Genomic DNA, 16,318 nt, shown 5'->3' on the forward strand with positions numbered 1-16,318 from the left:
GAATGTGTGGATTCTCTGAATGTTGTGGACAGGCGTGGGCGGAGAAAAAGAGCTCACATCCCTCCAGGGCCTAGAGAGACACACCGCCCGCTGTTGTGATGACACATCTATTATTGTAACTGGCCATCTTGTAGCTTGTCAGCTAGAATACACTACCCACCAGCTTTGCTTACAACTTTGGCATAAAAACAAAAACTCACAAGCTAGCTGAAAGAATCCCTGGCTACCCCGAGAGAAGTGGAGTAGTGGCGCTTTCCGAGAGAGAATTCCCCGTCAGGAGCGTTTCACTGAACCTATTTGGAGGTGTGCACAGGGCACACTGACAGACGGAGACAGATCACTAAAGTCCCCACAACATTGACATCATGACACTCAGTGTTAGTGTGATAATCCAAGGACACTGACAGTAATAACACAGTGGCACCAGACATCACCCTAACCAAGTCTGCAGAATCAGACAGACACAGACACACACACATAGACATAGACATAGACACAGACACAGACACACAGATACACACACACACACACACACACACACACACACACACACACACACACACACACACATAGACATAGACATAGACACAGACACAGACACACAGATACACACACACACACACACACACACACACACACACACACACACACACACACACACACACACACACACACACACACACTGCTACCTCAGCAGATGGTAAGGACGCGACACTCCTGCTCTTTGGAGATGGGGGCTCCTCCATTCCCTCCTCCTCTTGCTCCTCCTCCCTCCCCTCCTCCTTCCCTCCTTCTCCATCTTCTTCGACCTCAACACAGCACCAGCAGCAATTCCGGACACACACAGCAGCCATGGCCCTGACCCTCCATCTCAAATCCTCCATCTTCCTCCTCTCTTACTTCCTAGAAACTTTCTCTCTCCCCCCTCTCTCTCTCTGTCTCTCTTTCCTGTTTTCAGTGAAGCTCATATGACTAGCATGAGTCTGGCTCCATTCGCACAGTCCCATGACCCCCTCCCTGTCCCAGTAGCAGACAAACAGAAACACCATGGACCTCGACCTAATTTGAACAAGAGTGTCCATTCAAGTCAGCACAAGCTGAGAGAAGAGACGACGAGTGTGTCCCGGTGTGCATGTGTGTTTGTGTGTGTAAAGAGAGGAAAGGGACAGAGAGGAACTCATAGAGGGAAATCTAATTTGAGGGTTATATACGAATTAACATTCTATTTCTGTTCCATTTAGGGGTTGGTGGAGGGGGAAGGGGTTCTGTCTCATTTCCTCTACACACCATTGGAGGCTTCTCCCCTATCTTCCTCTCTTGGATTTCATTCAATGGAATCCCAAATATGTGCACGGGGCATTCCGAATATAATACAGCGAGTGATTGATAGAATTCCTCAATTATCTCTCAACCGCCATCGCTCATTGCTCATCCACCCCTCCAGAAAGTCTCGACGTGCCGAAAACACAGTTTGAGGCCTAACACAAGCTAGCTCCAGACCCATTCCCAGCCTGTATGAGGGCGAGGTGTGAGGACTGAGGAGGATTGCGTGTGAGAGGAGAGACCAGTGGGTGAAAACAGTCGCCCACAGAGTCGCCATAACCTGACAATCTGAACCACGAGCAGCTTTTATTCTCTGTGGTTCACTTTCCCCATTTTCTTAAAACAGGTTTTTTTCTCCCTCAAAACATTTTCTTAACGGAATACAGTACATAACATTTCTGTGCAGGTTTTGGAGGACACAGGGCAGTTAGTACCACCACATAATGATGCTTTCTGGGAGTGCTGAGCGGTCCACGTAGGGCAGCAGCAAATGGGAATTAGCTCCATAAAGAGTATAATTACAGTTTTAGTAGCAGAGGACAGGACAGAGTAGAATGTCGAGCTCAGTGGGGAGGCAAGGCTATTTTTGTCTCGCTTTCTTTTCAGAGACGTATAATGTAGAATCTCACGGTGCTCTTTCCGCTATGGGGGGGGAGACAGGACTTAATGGCCCTTGAAATGAAATGCCTCTCCAACTTCAACGTGACAGTGGGAGAAACGCTGAGTGGTGGTGGTGGAGTGTGTGTGTGTGTGTGTGTCTACAGCATCTCTCTCTCTCCTCCCTCTCTCTCGCTCGCTCTCTCTCTCTTGCTCCCTCTGCTTCTCCCACTCTTCTCAACAGGGGGCAGTGTTGACTATTCTGTTAATCTCCTCTCTCCCCAGGAGGGACGGAGGACGCCAGAGAGAACCAGAGAGAAGGAACAACAAAGTATGTCTAACTGTCTCAAACTCTTATGATACATAGTCGAATCTGACCCTTAAAAATAGTATTTCGTAAGTGTTTCGGTCACAGAGAATAACATAGCGTATCTTACCTCCTCATATCCCAGCTGTCTTTGCTTCAGACCTGCCCGGAACAAAAGACAGAAAGCATGAACACTTGTTATTAAGAACACTTGCTCTTAACTTGGATAGAACACTTGCTCTTAACTTGGAGAGAACACTTGCTCTTAACTTGGATAGAACACTTGCTCTTAACTTGGATAGAACACTTGTTCTTAACTTGGATAGAACACTGGTTAGAACACTAGGGCAGAACACTTGGATAGAACACATGGTTAGAAAACTTGGATAGGACACATGGTTGGAACACTTGGATAGGACACATGGTTAGAAAACTTGGATAGGACACATGGTTAGAAAACTTGGATAGGACACATGGTTGGAAAACTTGGATAGGACACATGGTTGGAAAACTTGGATAGGACACATGGTTGGAAAACTTGGATAGGACACATGGTTAGAAAACTTGGATAGGACACATGGTTGGAAAACTTGGATAGGACACATGGTTGGAAAACTTGGATAGGACACATGGTTGGAAAACTTGGATAGGACACATGGTTGGAACACTTGGATAGGACACATGGTTGGAAAACTTGGATAGGACACATGGTTGGAACACTTGGATAGGACACATGGTTGGAAAACTTGGATAGGACACATGGTTGGAACACTTGTATAGAACATTTGGACCAAACCATAAACTTTAAGATCCTGTGTTACAAGGATGCTACAATGTCTACTGCTGTTATCGTGCTTTCTAATCCTGAATTCAGCTGAAGATAGAATTTAAGTCCACTGTGGTACAATTCTGTAGCTGGGAGATTCTAATGGAATGTGAAAAGTGGAGCAGAAATGTCAAATGAGAGAGGAGTGGAGCAGGGAAGGAAGGAGAGGATGAGGAGGGAGAGGATGAGTGACAGGAGAAAGAGATGAAAATGTGTGCGTGTGACATGTGAGTGATGATATAAGTTGGGGAGAGAGAGACAGATAGAGAGCCAGAGACACAGAGAGACAGAGAGACAGACAGAGACTTGGAGAGAGACAGACAGAGACACCTAGAGACTTGGAGAGGGACACAGAGTGAGACACAGAGAGAGAGACACAGAGAGAGACACAGAGACACAGAGAGACACCGAGAGAGACACGGAGTGACAGAGGGAGAGAGACACAGATAGACAGAGACACAGACAGACGAGGAGAGAGACAGAAAGAAAGACATACAATGACCGAGAGAGAACTTGGAGAATAGTCTGGATCGGTAGCTCTTTCTCATAAGTGACAGTCAAAGTTTGCAGGAACATGACTGCTTCTTATCTACTAAATGGGAAGGCTTCACTGTACCCATCCAGACAAGACATTGCCTTTAGGGCTGCTTGATTTCAATAACAATAGGCTTTACAGAAAGCATTATTCTCTGTATAGCAACACATATAGTATGTAAACAGAATAGAATACAGTAATATAAAACAATAATTGTTTGTCAATAATTGATCAAATCAATTTGATATGGGAAATTATTGAGGGTATACATGTATGTTGTTGTTGTTCATATAAAAGCCACATCTATAAAATGGACACATTGGATGATTAAACCCATACAAATATGTTCCAGTCTAAATATATTTGTCTTGGAAGAATACAGTACAGCTGGCACATTGCCTTATCCAACTAACTAAAATTCCTCTTGGCTCAGCATGTGCAGCCATTGACAAAGTCAAGTTATAATTAGATCAGGTAGAAACTAGGAATTGCAACCAGGAAATGGAGGTCATGATCTGAGCAGTATAGTAGAGGACATCGTGGAGTATGGATGTTCTGGTATGACTGACTGAAGGGCATTTGACTGAGGTGAGGTAAAGTAGGCACCATAGAAATAGAATTCCTAGAACGGAGGCCTCCCGAGTGGTGCAGCGGTCTAAGGTACTGCATCGCAGTGCTTGAGGCGTCACTACAGATCCGGCTTCGATGCCAGGCTGTGTCACAGCCGGCCGTGACCGGGAGACCCATAAGGCGGCACACAATTGACCCAGCGCCGTCCGGGTAATGGGAGGGTTTGGCTGGCCGAGATGGCCTTGTCCCATCGTGCTCTAGCGACTCCTTGTGGCGGGCTGGGTGCCTGCAAGCTGATTTCGGTCACCAGTTCGGTGTTTACTCCGACACATTGGTGTGGCTGGCTTCTGGGTTAAGCGAGCAGTGTGTCGAGAAGCAGTGTGGCTTGGCACAGTCGTGTTTCAGAAGACGCATGGGTCTCGACCTTCGCCTCACCCGAGTCTGTAGTTGCAGCGATGGGACAAGACTGTAACAACCAATTGGATATCATGAAATTGGGGAGAAAAAGGGGTAAAAAAAAAGTTTTTTTTTTATGAATCCCAAGAACGGGTATCCCCATTCAAGTCAATGATGCCATGGTCTGAGGTTCTATGTCTGTTCTAGGGATTCTATTTCTATGGCATAGGTCTTTTTCTATGTTAGTGACCCATGGAGAGGTTGTGTGTGGAGTGGTATGTCTAACCCTGTCACCACTTCAAGGTTAGGATATTATATTATTGCTACTAGCTCTGCCTTGGTACAGCACGTCACTGCAGTCAGGGTTATTTTTGGAGGAGAGATGGAGGCACAGAGAGACAGACACTCATGCGCCATCACACCCCGAGCCGAGCCCACCATTCACCACCTACCCTCCTCCCTTCATTCCTATTCCTCCATCTCACCCTCATACAGACCCGTACATACATAGCCCTCATCAGTATTCCTGAGGCAGATCAGAGCAGAGTAGAGTGGGACCTAACTATTGGAGGTGGACAGTTGTCACAGGCAGGCAGACAGGCAGGCAGGCAGCCTCCAGGCAGCTGGTTAAACCACTACCCACTGGGAGCAGCCTGGGGGGGCCTCAGGGCCAGGCAGGCATATGTGCACCGGGCGGAGCCGCTGTAGACCTCCAGCCAGGTCTACCAGACAGTCACATACAGATAGACATCACACAGATAGACACCATACAGGTACAGCTTGAGGGGTTCAAAAAAGGTGCAATGTTGTCTATTGTCCAACTCACTCAGGGGGGAGTGGGGGTATTGATGAGGGGATGGGATGTGTCAGAGAGAGAGAGCGAAGCGGAAAAAGCACACATAAACACAGATTGGATTCTTCAAGAACCCACTCCTCAATGAATTGAGGTTGAGGCATTTTTGGGGGGAGTCGATGTGTCATTGATGCTCTTATACTATTTCCTCTGAGCTCTATTGGAATTGGAATGCCCTGTGGCGTGTCCCTCTCGTAGCCAGTCTTATAGGTTAGCCTACACTGGAGCTTTGCCCATGGCACTTTCCTCTATAATCTTACCTCTGGCATACTATCATTGTGTGTTGTGTGGGATGCATGGAAAATGGTACAAGTAAGTAATGATTCAAGACATGAGTAAACATGTGATCACGTGTAGAAGCAGTGTACTAGCAGCCTAGTGTACAAACACACTATCAGCCTCTCTGAATGAGTTAGTCGCTCGTTTGGACATCCAGTGAGATATGCTCCCAGGCCAAGCAGCTGAGCAGTACATCCTCCTGATACCAGATCTCTCTCTCTGACAGAAATGTGCAAAGCACATCCGAGTCTCTTCAGATTAGAGAAAAAACAACTTCCTTGTTCAAACTGACAGAGCAAGAGAGAGTAGGAACATCGGCTGTCCTGTCTGTGTACAATAACAAAATGACTTAGCACAGTTGCAATTCAAACCACACACAACCAATGTGGCGAAAAAAAACTGGTTGGAGGACGTGCCATTGAATTGGCAGTGACCCCTTACAGATTTGCCCTGAGTTTTTTTAGAGGACTACAGAGCACTTACTTTATTTTCTTTACACTGCAGCTGTGAGAATGATTAATTATTCATCTCTGTCTACAGAACCACCAGCATCCTGCTTTCCCAGCACTATATCTACCCTGACTGTATAGCAGCACTATAGCTACCCTGACTGTATAACAGCACTATATCTACCCTGAGTGTATAACAGCACTATATCTACCCTGACTGTATAGCAGCACTATAGCTACCCTGACTGTATAACAGCACTATATCTACCCTGAGTGTATAACAGCACTATAGCTACCCTGACTGTATAACAGCACTATATCTACCCTGACTGTATAGCAGCACTATAGCTACCCTGACTGTATAACAGCACTATATCTACCCTGAGTGTATAACAGCACTATAACTACCCTGACTGTATAACAGCACTATAACTACCCTGAGTGTATAACAGCACTATATCTACCCTGACTGTATAACAGCACTATATCTACCCTGAGTGTATAACAGCACTATAACTACCCTGAGTGTATAACAGCACTATAACTACCCTGAGTGTATAACAGCACTATAACTACCCTGAGTGTATAACAGCACTATAACTACCCTGAGTGTATAACAGCACTATATCTACCCTGAGTGTATAACAGCACTATATCTACCCTGAGTGTATAACAGCACTATATCTACCCTGAGTGTATAACAGCACTATAACTACCCTGAGTGTATAACAGCACTATATCTACCCTGAGTGTATAACAGCACTATATCTACCCTGAGTGTATAACAGCACTATATCTACCCTGAGTGTATAACAGCACTATAACTACCCTGAGTGTATAACAGCACTATATCTACCCTGAGTGTATAACAGCACTATAACTACCCTGAGTGTATAACAGCACTATAACTACCCTGAGTGTATAACAGCACTATATCTACCCTGAGTGTATAACAGCACTATAACTACCCTGAGTGTATAACAGCACTATATCTACCCTGAGTGTATAACAGCACTATAGCTACCCTGACTGTATAACAGCACTATATCTACCCTGAGTGTATAACAGCACTATATCTACCCTGACTGTATAGCAGCACTATAGCTACCCTGACTGTATAACAGCACTATAGCTACCCTGAGTGTATAACAGCACTATAGCTACCCTGAGTGTATAACAGCACTATAGCTACCCTGACTGTATAACAGCACTATATCTACCCTGAGTGTATAACAGCACTATAGCTACCCTGACTGTATAACAGCACTATAACTACCCTGACTGTATAGCAGCACTATAGCTACCCTGACTGTATAACAGCACTATATCTACCCTGAGTGTATAACAGCACTATAGCTACCCTGACTGTATAACAGCACTATATCTACCCTGACTGTATAACAGCACTATATCTACCCTGAGTGTATAACAGCACTATAGCTACCCTGAGTGTATAACAGCACTATAGCTACCCTGACTGTATAACAGCACTATATCTACCCTGAGTGTATAACAGCACTATAGCTACCCTGAGTGTATAACAGCACTATATCTACCCTGAGTGTATAACAGCACTATAACTACCCTGAGTGTATAACAGCACTATATCTACCCTGAGTGTATAACAGCACTATAGCTACCCTGACTGTATAACAGCACTATATCTACCCTGAGTGTATAACAGCACTATATCTACCCTGACTGTATAGCAGCACTATAGCTACCCTGACTGTATAACAGCACTATAGCTACCCTGAGTGTATAACAGCACTATAGCTACCCTGAGTGTATAACAGCACTATAGCTACCCTGACTGTATAACAGCACTATATCTACCCTGAGTGTATAACAGCACTATAGCTACCCTGACTGTATAACAGCACTATAACTACCCTGACTGTATAGCAGCACTATAGCTACCCTGACTGTATAACAGCACTATATCTACCCTGAGTGTATAACAGCACTATAGCTACCCTGACTGTATAACAGCACTATATCTACCCTGACTGTATAACAGCACTATAGCTACCCTGACTGTATAACAGCACTATAACTACCCTGACTGTATAGCAGCACTATATCTACCCTGAGTGTATAACAGCACTATATCTACCCTGAGTGTATAACAGCACTATATCTACCCTGAGTGTATAACAGCACTATAACTACCCTGAGTGTATAACAGCACTATATCTACCCTGAGTGTATAACAGCACTATAACTACCCTGAGTGTATAACAGCACTATATCTACCCTGAGTGTATAACAGCACTATAACTACCCTGAGTGTATAACAGCACTATATCTACCCTGAGTGTATAACAGCACTATATCTACCCTGAGTGTATAACAGCACTATATCTACCCTGAGTGTATAGCAGCACTATATCTACCCTGAGTGTATAACAGCACTACATCTACCCTGAGTGTATAACAGCACTATATCTACCCTGAGTGTATAACAGCACTATATCTACCCTGAGTGTATAACAGCACTATAACTACCCTGAGTGTATAACATCACTATATCTACCCTGAGTGTATAACAGCACTATATCTACCCTGAGTGTATAACAGCACTATAACTACCCTGAGTGTATAACAGCACTATATCTACCCTGAGTGTATAACAGCACTATAACTACCCTGAGTGTATAACAGCACTATATCTACCCTGAGTGTATAACATCACTATATCTACCCTGAGTGTATAACAGCACTATATCTACCCTAAGTGTACAACAGCACTATAACTACCCTGACTGTATAACAGCACTATATCTACCCTGACTGTATAACAGCACTATAGCTACCCTGACTGTATAACAGCACTATAACTACCCTGACTGTATAGCAGCACTATAGCTACCCTGACTGTATAACAGCACTATATCTACCCTGAGTGTATAACAGCACTATAGCTACCCTGACTGTATAACAGCACTATAACTACCCTGAGTGTATAACAGCACTATATCTACCCTGACTGTATAACAGCACTATATCTACCCTGACTGTATAACAGCACTATAACTACCCTGAGTGTATAACAGCACTATAACTACCCTGAGTGTATAACAGCACTATAACTACCCTGAGTGTATAACAGCACTATAACTACCCTGAGTGTATAACAGCACTATATCTACCCTGAGTGTATAACAGCACTATATCTACCCTGAGTGTATAACAGCACTATATCTACCCTGAGTGTATAACAGCACTATAACTACCCTGAGTGTATAACAGCACTATATCTACCCTGAGTGTATAACAGCACTATAACTACCCTGAGTGTATAACAGCACTATAACTACCCTGAGTGTATAACAGCACTATATCTACCCTGAGTGTATAACAGCACTATAACTACCCTGAGTGTATAACAGCACTATAACTACCCTGAGTGTATAACAGCACTATATCTACCCTGAGTGTATAACAGCACTATATCTACCCTGAGTGTATAACAGCACTATAACTACCCTGAGTGTATAACAGCACTATATCTACCCTGAGTGTATAACAGCACTATATCTACCCTGAGTGTATAACAGCACTATATCTACCCTGAGTGTATAACAGCACTATAACTACCCTGAGTGTATAACAGCACTATATCTACCCTGAGTGTATAACAGCACTATAACTACCCTGAGTGTATAACAGCACTATATCTACCCTGAGTGTATAACAGCACTATAACTACCCTGAGTGTATAACAGCACTATATCTACCCTGAGTGTATAACAGCACTATATCTACCCTGAGTGTATAACAGCACTATATCTACCCTGAGTGTATAGCAGCACTATATCTACCCTGAGTGTATAACAGCACTATATCTACCCTGAGTGTATAACAGCACTATATCTACCCTGAGTGTATAACAGCACTATATCTACCCTGAGTGTATAACAGCACTATAACTACCCTGAGTGTATAACAGCACTATATCTACCCTGAGTGTATAACAGCACTATATCTACCCTGAGTGTATAACAGCACTATAACTACCCTGAGTGTATAACAGCACTATATCTACCCTGAGTGTATAACAGCACTATAACTACCCTGAGTGTATAACAGCACTATATCTACCCTGAGTGTATAACATCACTATATCTACCCTGAGTGTATAACAGCACTATATCTACCCTAAGTGTACAACAGCACTATATCTACCCTAAGTGTATAACAGCACTATAACTACCCTGAGTGTATAACAGCACTATATCTACCCTGAGTGTATAACAGCACTATATCTACCCTGAGTGTATAACAGCACTATATCTACCCTGAGTGTATAACAGCACTATATCTACCCTGAGTGTATAACAGCACTATAACTACCCAGTACACATCCCCCTGACAACCTACCTCCCCTAGGAACTGGAACCACCTGCACCTTGATGCCTTAGCTGTCTACCTTCCCTCCCCCTGACAACCTGCACCTTGATGCCTTAGCTGTCTACCTTCCCTCCCCCTGACAACCTGCACCTTGATGCCTTAGCTGTCTACCTTCCCTCCCCCTGACAACCTGCACCTTGATGCCTTAGCTGTCTACCTTCCCTCCCCCTGACAACCTGCACCCACCCTGGGGGAGATGTGGGTTACCATCTCACTCCTCTCCCATCTTCTCTTCCACTCAGCGAGAAAAACATCTGCTTCTTACCTCCTCCTTCACCTCTCTCCTCACCCCTTTCCTCTCCCACTTAGCGAGCAAAACACCCCTCTGCTCCCACTGGGGCTGCCTCTCCTCCTCTCGTCTCCTCAGCCCCTCCGCTCATCAGCATTTTTATGCTTTATTCAATAAGCCGTGGGCTTCCTAGCTGCATCTGCAGATCAGCAATATAACTTGCCAGTCCATGCCAAGCTACTGACGCTTGTAACAGTCCAGTCCCTAGGGGTGCCCTCATCCCTGGAACACGGCAACATACCATACTACAACATCTGACCCTGTTCACGAGCTGCTGCCTGTCATTACCTGTAGAGTGTGTAAGGATAGTTGTCATGCCAACAAGTTAGGTATTGTGTTCCCTAGGTAACATGCAGTACATTCCCCATGCAGTGTATCCTGGAATCTGGCATAGTACAAAGATGGAACACAATAAGCATAGCAGGTTAATACGAATGAGAACTCCGTAAATACTGTTTGTGGGTATGAGAAAGCTTGAGCAAGCACTGTTCGATCCCCTAACCCGACTGGAGTCAGTGTGGTACTGTTTCTAGGAAGGGTAGGTTCGGCTGATACTCACCCAGGCGATGGAAAGCCTCCGTGGCTGCATGTCGTAGGTTCTGCATCCCAGCGTTGGTTCCTGCCTGGTGGTGCTGTGGAACCGCTATAGAACCTCACTTACACCCCGGGCATCCTTAGAACTGGACCCAGCTAGAGCAGCACTCTCACTTCAGTCACAGCCCCTCCTTGTCTTCAGCAACCTAGGATGTAAACAGCTTTAGCAGCACATACAGGATTTTCCTATTTTTTCTTATTCCTCCTTCTGCCTGAAGGTGCTCTTGCCTCCTCTATTACTCTCTCTGTTTTGCTCTCTCCCTCTCATGATATTGCACTGTATCCTCCCTCTCTCTCCCTCCTTTCTCCCTGTCTCCCCCTGCTGCCAGTTATTCTGCTGCCTGTGAGACAACATTCAATAGCCAATCAGTGGCGTCAGATAGGAGACTCTGCCCAGTGGAGGAGAGAGCCGGGGCTGCCCGTGTGTTTTGAAAGGTTGGAGCTTGAGTATTGTGTTCAGGGAGTCACTAATGTGTGTGTGTACTGTGGGCTCCTGGGGGCAGAAGTGAGCCACGCTTTTGACAATCTTCATTCCAATAACTCAAGCATAGATTGGTTAAAAAACAACATCTAATTTGGTACACAGAAACTAGAGGCCATGGGTAACTTGGTCAAAAAGAATGGCACCAATTGGTCAGTAGTCTCACTTACACCCTCCTATTCACCGACCTGTTTGACCTAGAGGCTTGAAATGTAGGTGTCTTTCCTCGTGCTGAACAAATTTGCGTCAAGGACCCATAAGGTCCATCAGGATAGATTTTTCTCCATCTTGGACATTTTGGAAAACCTGAAAAACAAATTCCCATGACCCATAAGTCCACAGAACACCAAGTTTGGTATGTAGGCCCCGTGGTGCATCACTAAAACACTTAACTTAGTTTGAGAAACACTTGGTTGGTTAAGAGATGGCTGAGTTATTGATCAAATCAGGAAATCAGATTTTACATGTCCAATTAATATAAATATTTTGTTAATCCACTTCACAATGGCCTATCAACTTGAAACATTGTAGGGTCGTCGCAGACATTACCACGATGAAGCATGTTAAGATTTGATTATGTAATGATAATGATTAGAATAATCATAAAACATCTTCTCATGAACTAAAAGTCAGATTCACTCCCACATTTTTTGGGGGGACTCATCACAACAGTCCCAAAAGAGTATGAGAAAATAACATTGACGCATTCAAAGATGGCCACACTATAGTAGATGCATATTAGCATCTATGCTAAAATATGCCAAAAATATACACTACCGTTCAAAGGTTTGGGGTCACCTAGAAATGTCCTTGTTTTTGAAAGAAAAGCAAAAATTTTTGTCCATTAAAATAACATCAAATTGATTAAAAATACAGTGTAGACATTGTTAATATTGTAAATGACAATTGTACCTGGAAACGGCAGACTATTTATGGAATATCTACATAGGCGTTCAGAGGCCCATTATCAGCAACCATCACTCCTGTGTTTCAATGGCACATTGTGTTAGCTAATCCAAGTTTATCATTTTAAGAGGCTAATTGATCATTAGAAAACCCTTTTGCAATTATGTTAGCACAGCTGAAAACTGTTGTCCTGATTAAAGAAGCAATAAAACGGGCCTTCTCTAGGCTAGTTGAGTATCTGGAGCATCAGCATTTGTGGGTTTGATTACAGGCTCAAAACGTCCAGAAACAAAGAACTTTCTTCTGAAACTTGTCAGTCTATTTTTGTTCTGAGAAACGAAGGCTATTCTATGCAAGAAATTGCCAAGAAACTGAAGATCTCATACAATGCTGTGTACTACTCCCTTCACAGAACAGCGCAAACTGTCTCTAACCAGAATAGAAAGAGGAGTGGGAGTCCCCGGTGCACAACTGAGCAAGAGGACAAGTACATTAGTGTATAGTTTGAGAAACAGACGCCTTACAAGTCCTCATCTGGCAGCTTCATTAAATAGTACCCCCAAAACACCAGTCTCAACGTCAACAGTGAAGAGGTGACTCCGGGATGCTGGCCTTCTAGGCAGAGTTCCTCTGTCCAGTGTTTGTGTTCTTTTGCCCATCTTAATTTTTTATTTTTTTGGCCAGTCTGAGATATGGCTTTTTCTTTGCAACTCTGCCTAGAAGGCCAGCATCCCTGGAGTCGCCTCTGCGCTGTTTGTTTTTTTAAATTTCACCTTTATTTAACCAGGTAGGCTAGTTGAGAACAAGTTCTCATTTGCAACTGCGACCTGGCCAAGATAAAGCAAAGCAGTGTGACACATACAACACAGAGTTACACATGGAGTAAACAATAAAAAAAGCCAATAACACAATAAACAAGTCAATGACACAGTAGAAAAAAGAAAGTCTATATACAGTGTGTGCAAAAGGCATCAGCAGGTAGACAATACATAGGCCATAGGAGCGAATAATTACAATTGATCAAATTAACACTGAAGTGATAAATAAGCTGATGATGATGATGTGCAAGTAGAGATACTGGTGTGCAAAAGAGCAGTTGACGTTGTGACTGGTGTTTTGCGGGTACTATTTATTGCAGATAAACAGGAAATTACTAAGTGGCCCCAAACTTTTGAACGGTAGTGTATATATTTTTAAACCTGTGAAAAACGTATTCTCATTAACCATAGGACCAAATGACAAATCAAATGAGTTACTGACAAATCCAAAATCAGATTTTACGTGTCCATTTCAACCACTGTAAATCTATTCCACAGTGGCCTATAGACTTGAAACGTGTCACCACTATAATGGACGTCCCTAAGATGAACCATACTGAATTTGGTGTTGATATCTGAAAAAACAAGGAAACTACGAACAACATTCTTTGCATATACAACGCTAACGCTCAAAATCATCTGCAACCATCTTCTCCTCATGAACCACACAGTGGCAAGAAAAAGTATGTGAACCCTTTGGAATGACCTGGATTTATGAATACATTTGACATACACTTTGATCTGATCTTCATCTTAGTCACAACAATAGACAAACTCAGTGTGCTTAAACTAAAAGCCCGCAAATGATTGTATTTTTCTTGTCTATATTGAATACATCATTTAAACATTCACAGTGTAGATTGGAAAAAGTATGTGAACCCCTAGGCTAATCAACTAATCTGGAGTCGAATCAATGAGATCAGATTGGAGATTTTGGTTAGAGCTTCCCTGCCATGTAAAAAACACTCATAAAATTAGAGTTTGCTATTCACAAGAAGCATTGCTTGATGTGAACCATGCCTCGAACAAAATAGATCTCAGAAGACCTAAGATGAAGAATTGTTGCCTTGCATAATGCTGGAAAGGGTTACAAAAGTATCTCTAAAAGTCAGTCCACGGTAAGACAAATTGGCTATAAATGGAAAAATTTCAGCACTGTTGCTACTTTCCCTAGGAGTGGCCTTCCTGCAAAGATGACTGCAAGAGCACAACGCAGAATGCTCAATGAGGTTAAGAAGAATCCTAGTGTCAGCTAAAGACTTACAGAAATCTCTGGAAGATGCCAACATCTCTGTTGACGAGTCTACAATACGTAAAACACTAAACAAGAATGGTGTTCATGGGAGGACACCATGGAAGAAGCCACTGCTGTCAAAAAAAAACATTACTGCACGTCTGAAGTTCACAAAAGACCACCTGGATGTTCCGCAGTGCTACTGGCAAAATATTCTGTGGACATACAACACTATGTGTGGAGAAAAACGGCACAGCACAGCACACCAACATCAAAACCTCAGCCCAACTGTAAAGTATGGTGGAGGGAGCATCATGGTTTGGGGCTGCTTTGCTGCCTCAGGGGCTGGACAGCTTGCTATCGTCGACGGAGAAATGATTTCCCAAGTTTATCAAGACATTTTGCAGGAGAATGTAAGGCTATCTGTCCGCTAAGTGATGCAACAGGACAACAACCCAAAAGACAGAATGTATCAACAACAGAATGGCTTGAACAGAATAAAATGTGTCTTCTGGAGTGGCCCAGTCAGTCCTGACCTCAACCCGATTGAGATGCTGTGGCATGACCTCAAGAGAGCAATTCACACCCGACATCCCAAGAATATTGTGGAACCGAAACAGTTTAGTAAAGATGAATGGTCCAAAATTCTTCCTAACCGTTGTGCAGGTCTGATCCGCAACTACAGAAACATTTGGTTGAGGTTATTGCTGCCAAAGGAAGGTCAACCTGTTATTAAATCCAAGGGTTCACATGCTTTTTCCAACCATCACTGTGTGTTCAATAAAGACATTAAAATGTATAATTGTTTGTGTGTTAGAAGTTTAAGCAGACTGTGTTTGTCTATTGTCGTGACTTAGATGAAGATCAGATCAAATTAGGACCAATTTATGCAGAAATACAGGTCATTCTAAATGGTTCACATACCTTTCCTTCCCACTGTATGTTAGTCACTTCAGATTTTGTATTTAGACTCATTACATCAGTCTTTAATGGTTTTTGCATTCAAATATAGCTGCACTGTACCTATAGATGCAAGTTAGTACATATTCTAAAGCTAAAAATACTTCTCACTGTTTTCACTGATGGCACATAAAGAAAGATAGTCCCTACAGGATAGAGTGCCTGCTTTTTAATCCAACTGATATTGTTCTTTCTCATCTTGTGGACCCTGATCATTGCTGCTTGCAGCTATATTTTTTCCAAAATGTACAAATTGTCAACTTTCCCGACAATGATTTATCACCTACCTGCACCTTGTACCTGCACCTGTTTTTCACCTTGACATTGAGCAAGGACACACGTTCATCAAATAGAAAACCACAGTGTAAAACAGCAGAATTCCATATCTGGTGAATTTCAAAATAGATATCGAACAAAGCTAAGCTCCTTGACAGAATCGATGTTGTAAAAAAAAAAGAAGAAATATAAAAAAGGCAAGGAAATACGCA

The 16,318-nt window shown here is 43.3% G+C and overlaps 1 protein-coding gene across 3 annotated transcripts in view; it reads right to left on the reverse strand.

Moving 5' to 3' along the window:
* Nucleotides 1-16,318, reverse strand: part of LOC112253819 (cyclin-dependent kinase 15) — a 32,939-nt gene that overhangs the window by 16,511 nt on the left and 110 nt on the right. Inside the window, exons 1-4 of one of the 3 annotated variants that reach the window (XM_042324043.1) lie at nt 16,118-16,244; nt 12,101-12,218; nt 11,397-11,577; nt 2,358-2,389 (exon numbers count right to left, since the gene is read on the reverse strand). In XM_042324043.1, the coding sequence (XP_042179977.1) occupies nt 2,358-2,389; nt 11,397-11,442 (78 nt within the window). In that variant the 5' untranslated portion in view covers nt 11,443-11,577; nt 12,101-12,218; nt 16,118-16,244. Of the gene's footprint in view, nt 1-689; nt 2,329-2,357; nt 2,390-11,396; nt 11,578-12,100; nt 12,219-16,117; nt 16,245-16,318 lie in introns of those variants that run through there. The other 2 variants (XM_042324044.1, XM_042324042.1) reach the window with 2 other exon arrangements.

Source organism: Oncorhynchus tshawytscha, linkage group LG07, assembly GCF_018296145.1.
Source record: "Oncorhynchus tshawytscha isolate Ot180627B linkage group LG07, Otsh_v2.0, whole genome shotgun sequence".
Taxonomy (NCBI): Eukaryota; Metazoa; Chordata; class Actinopteri; order Salmoniformes; family Salmonidae; genus Oncorhynchus; species Oncorhynchus tshawytscha.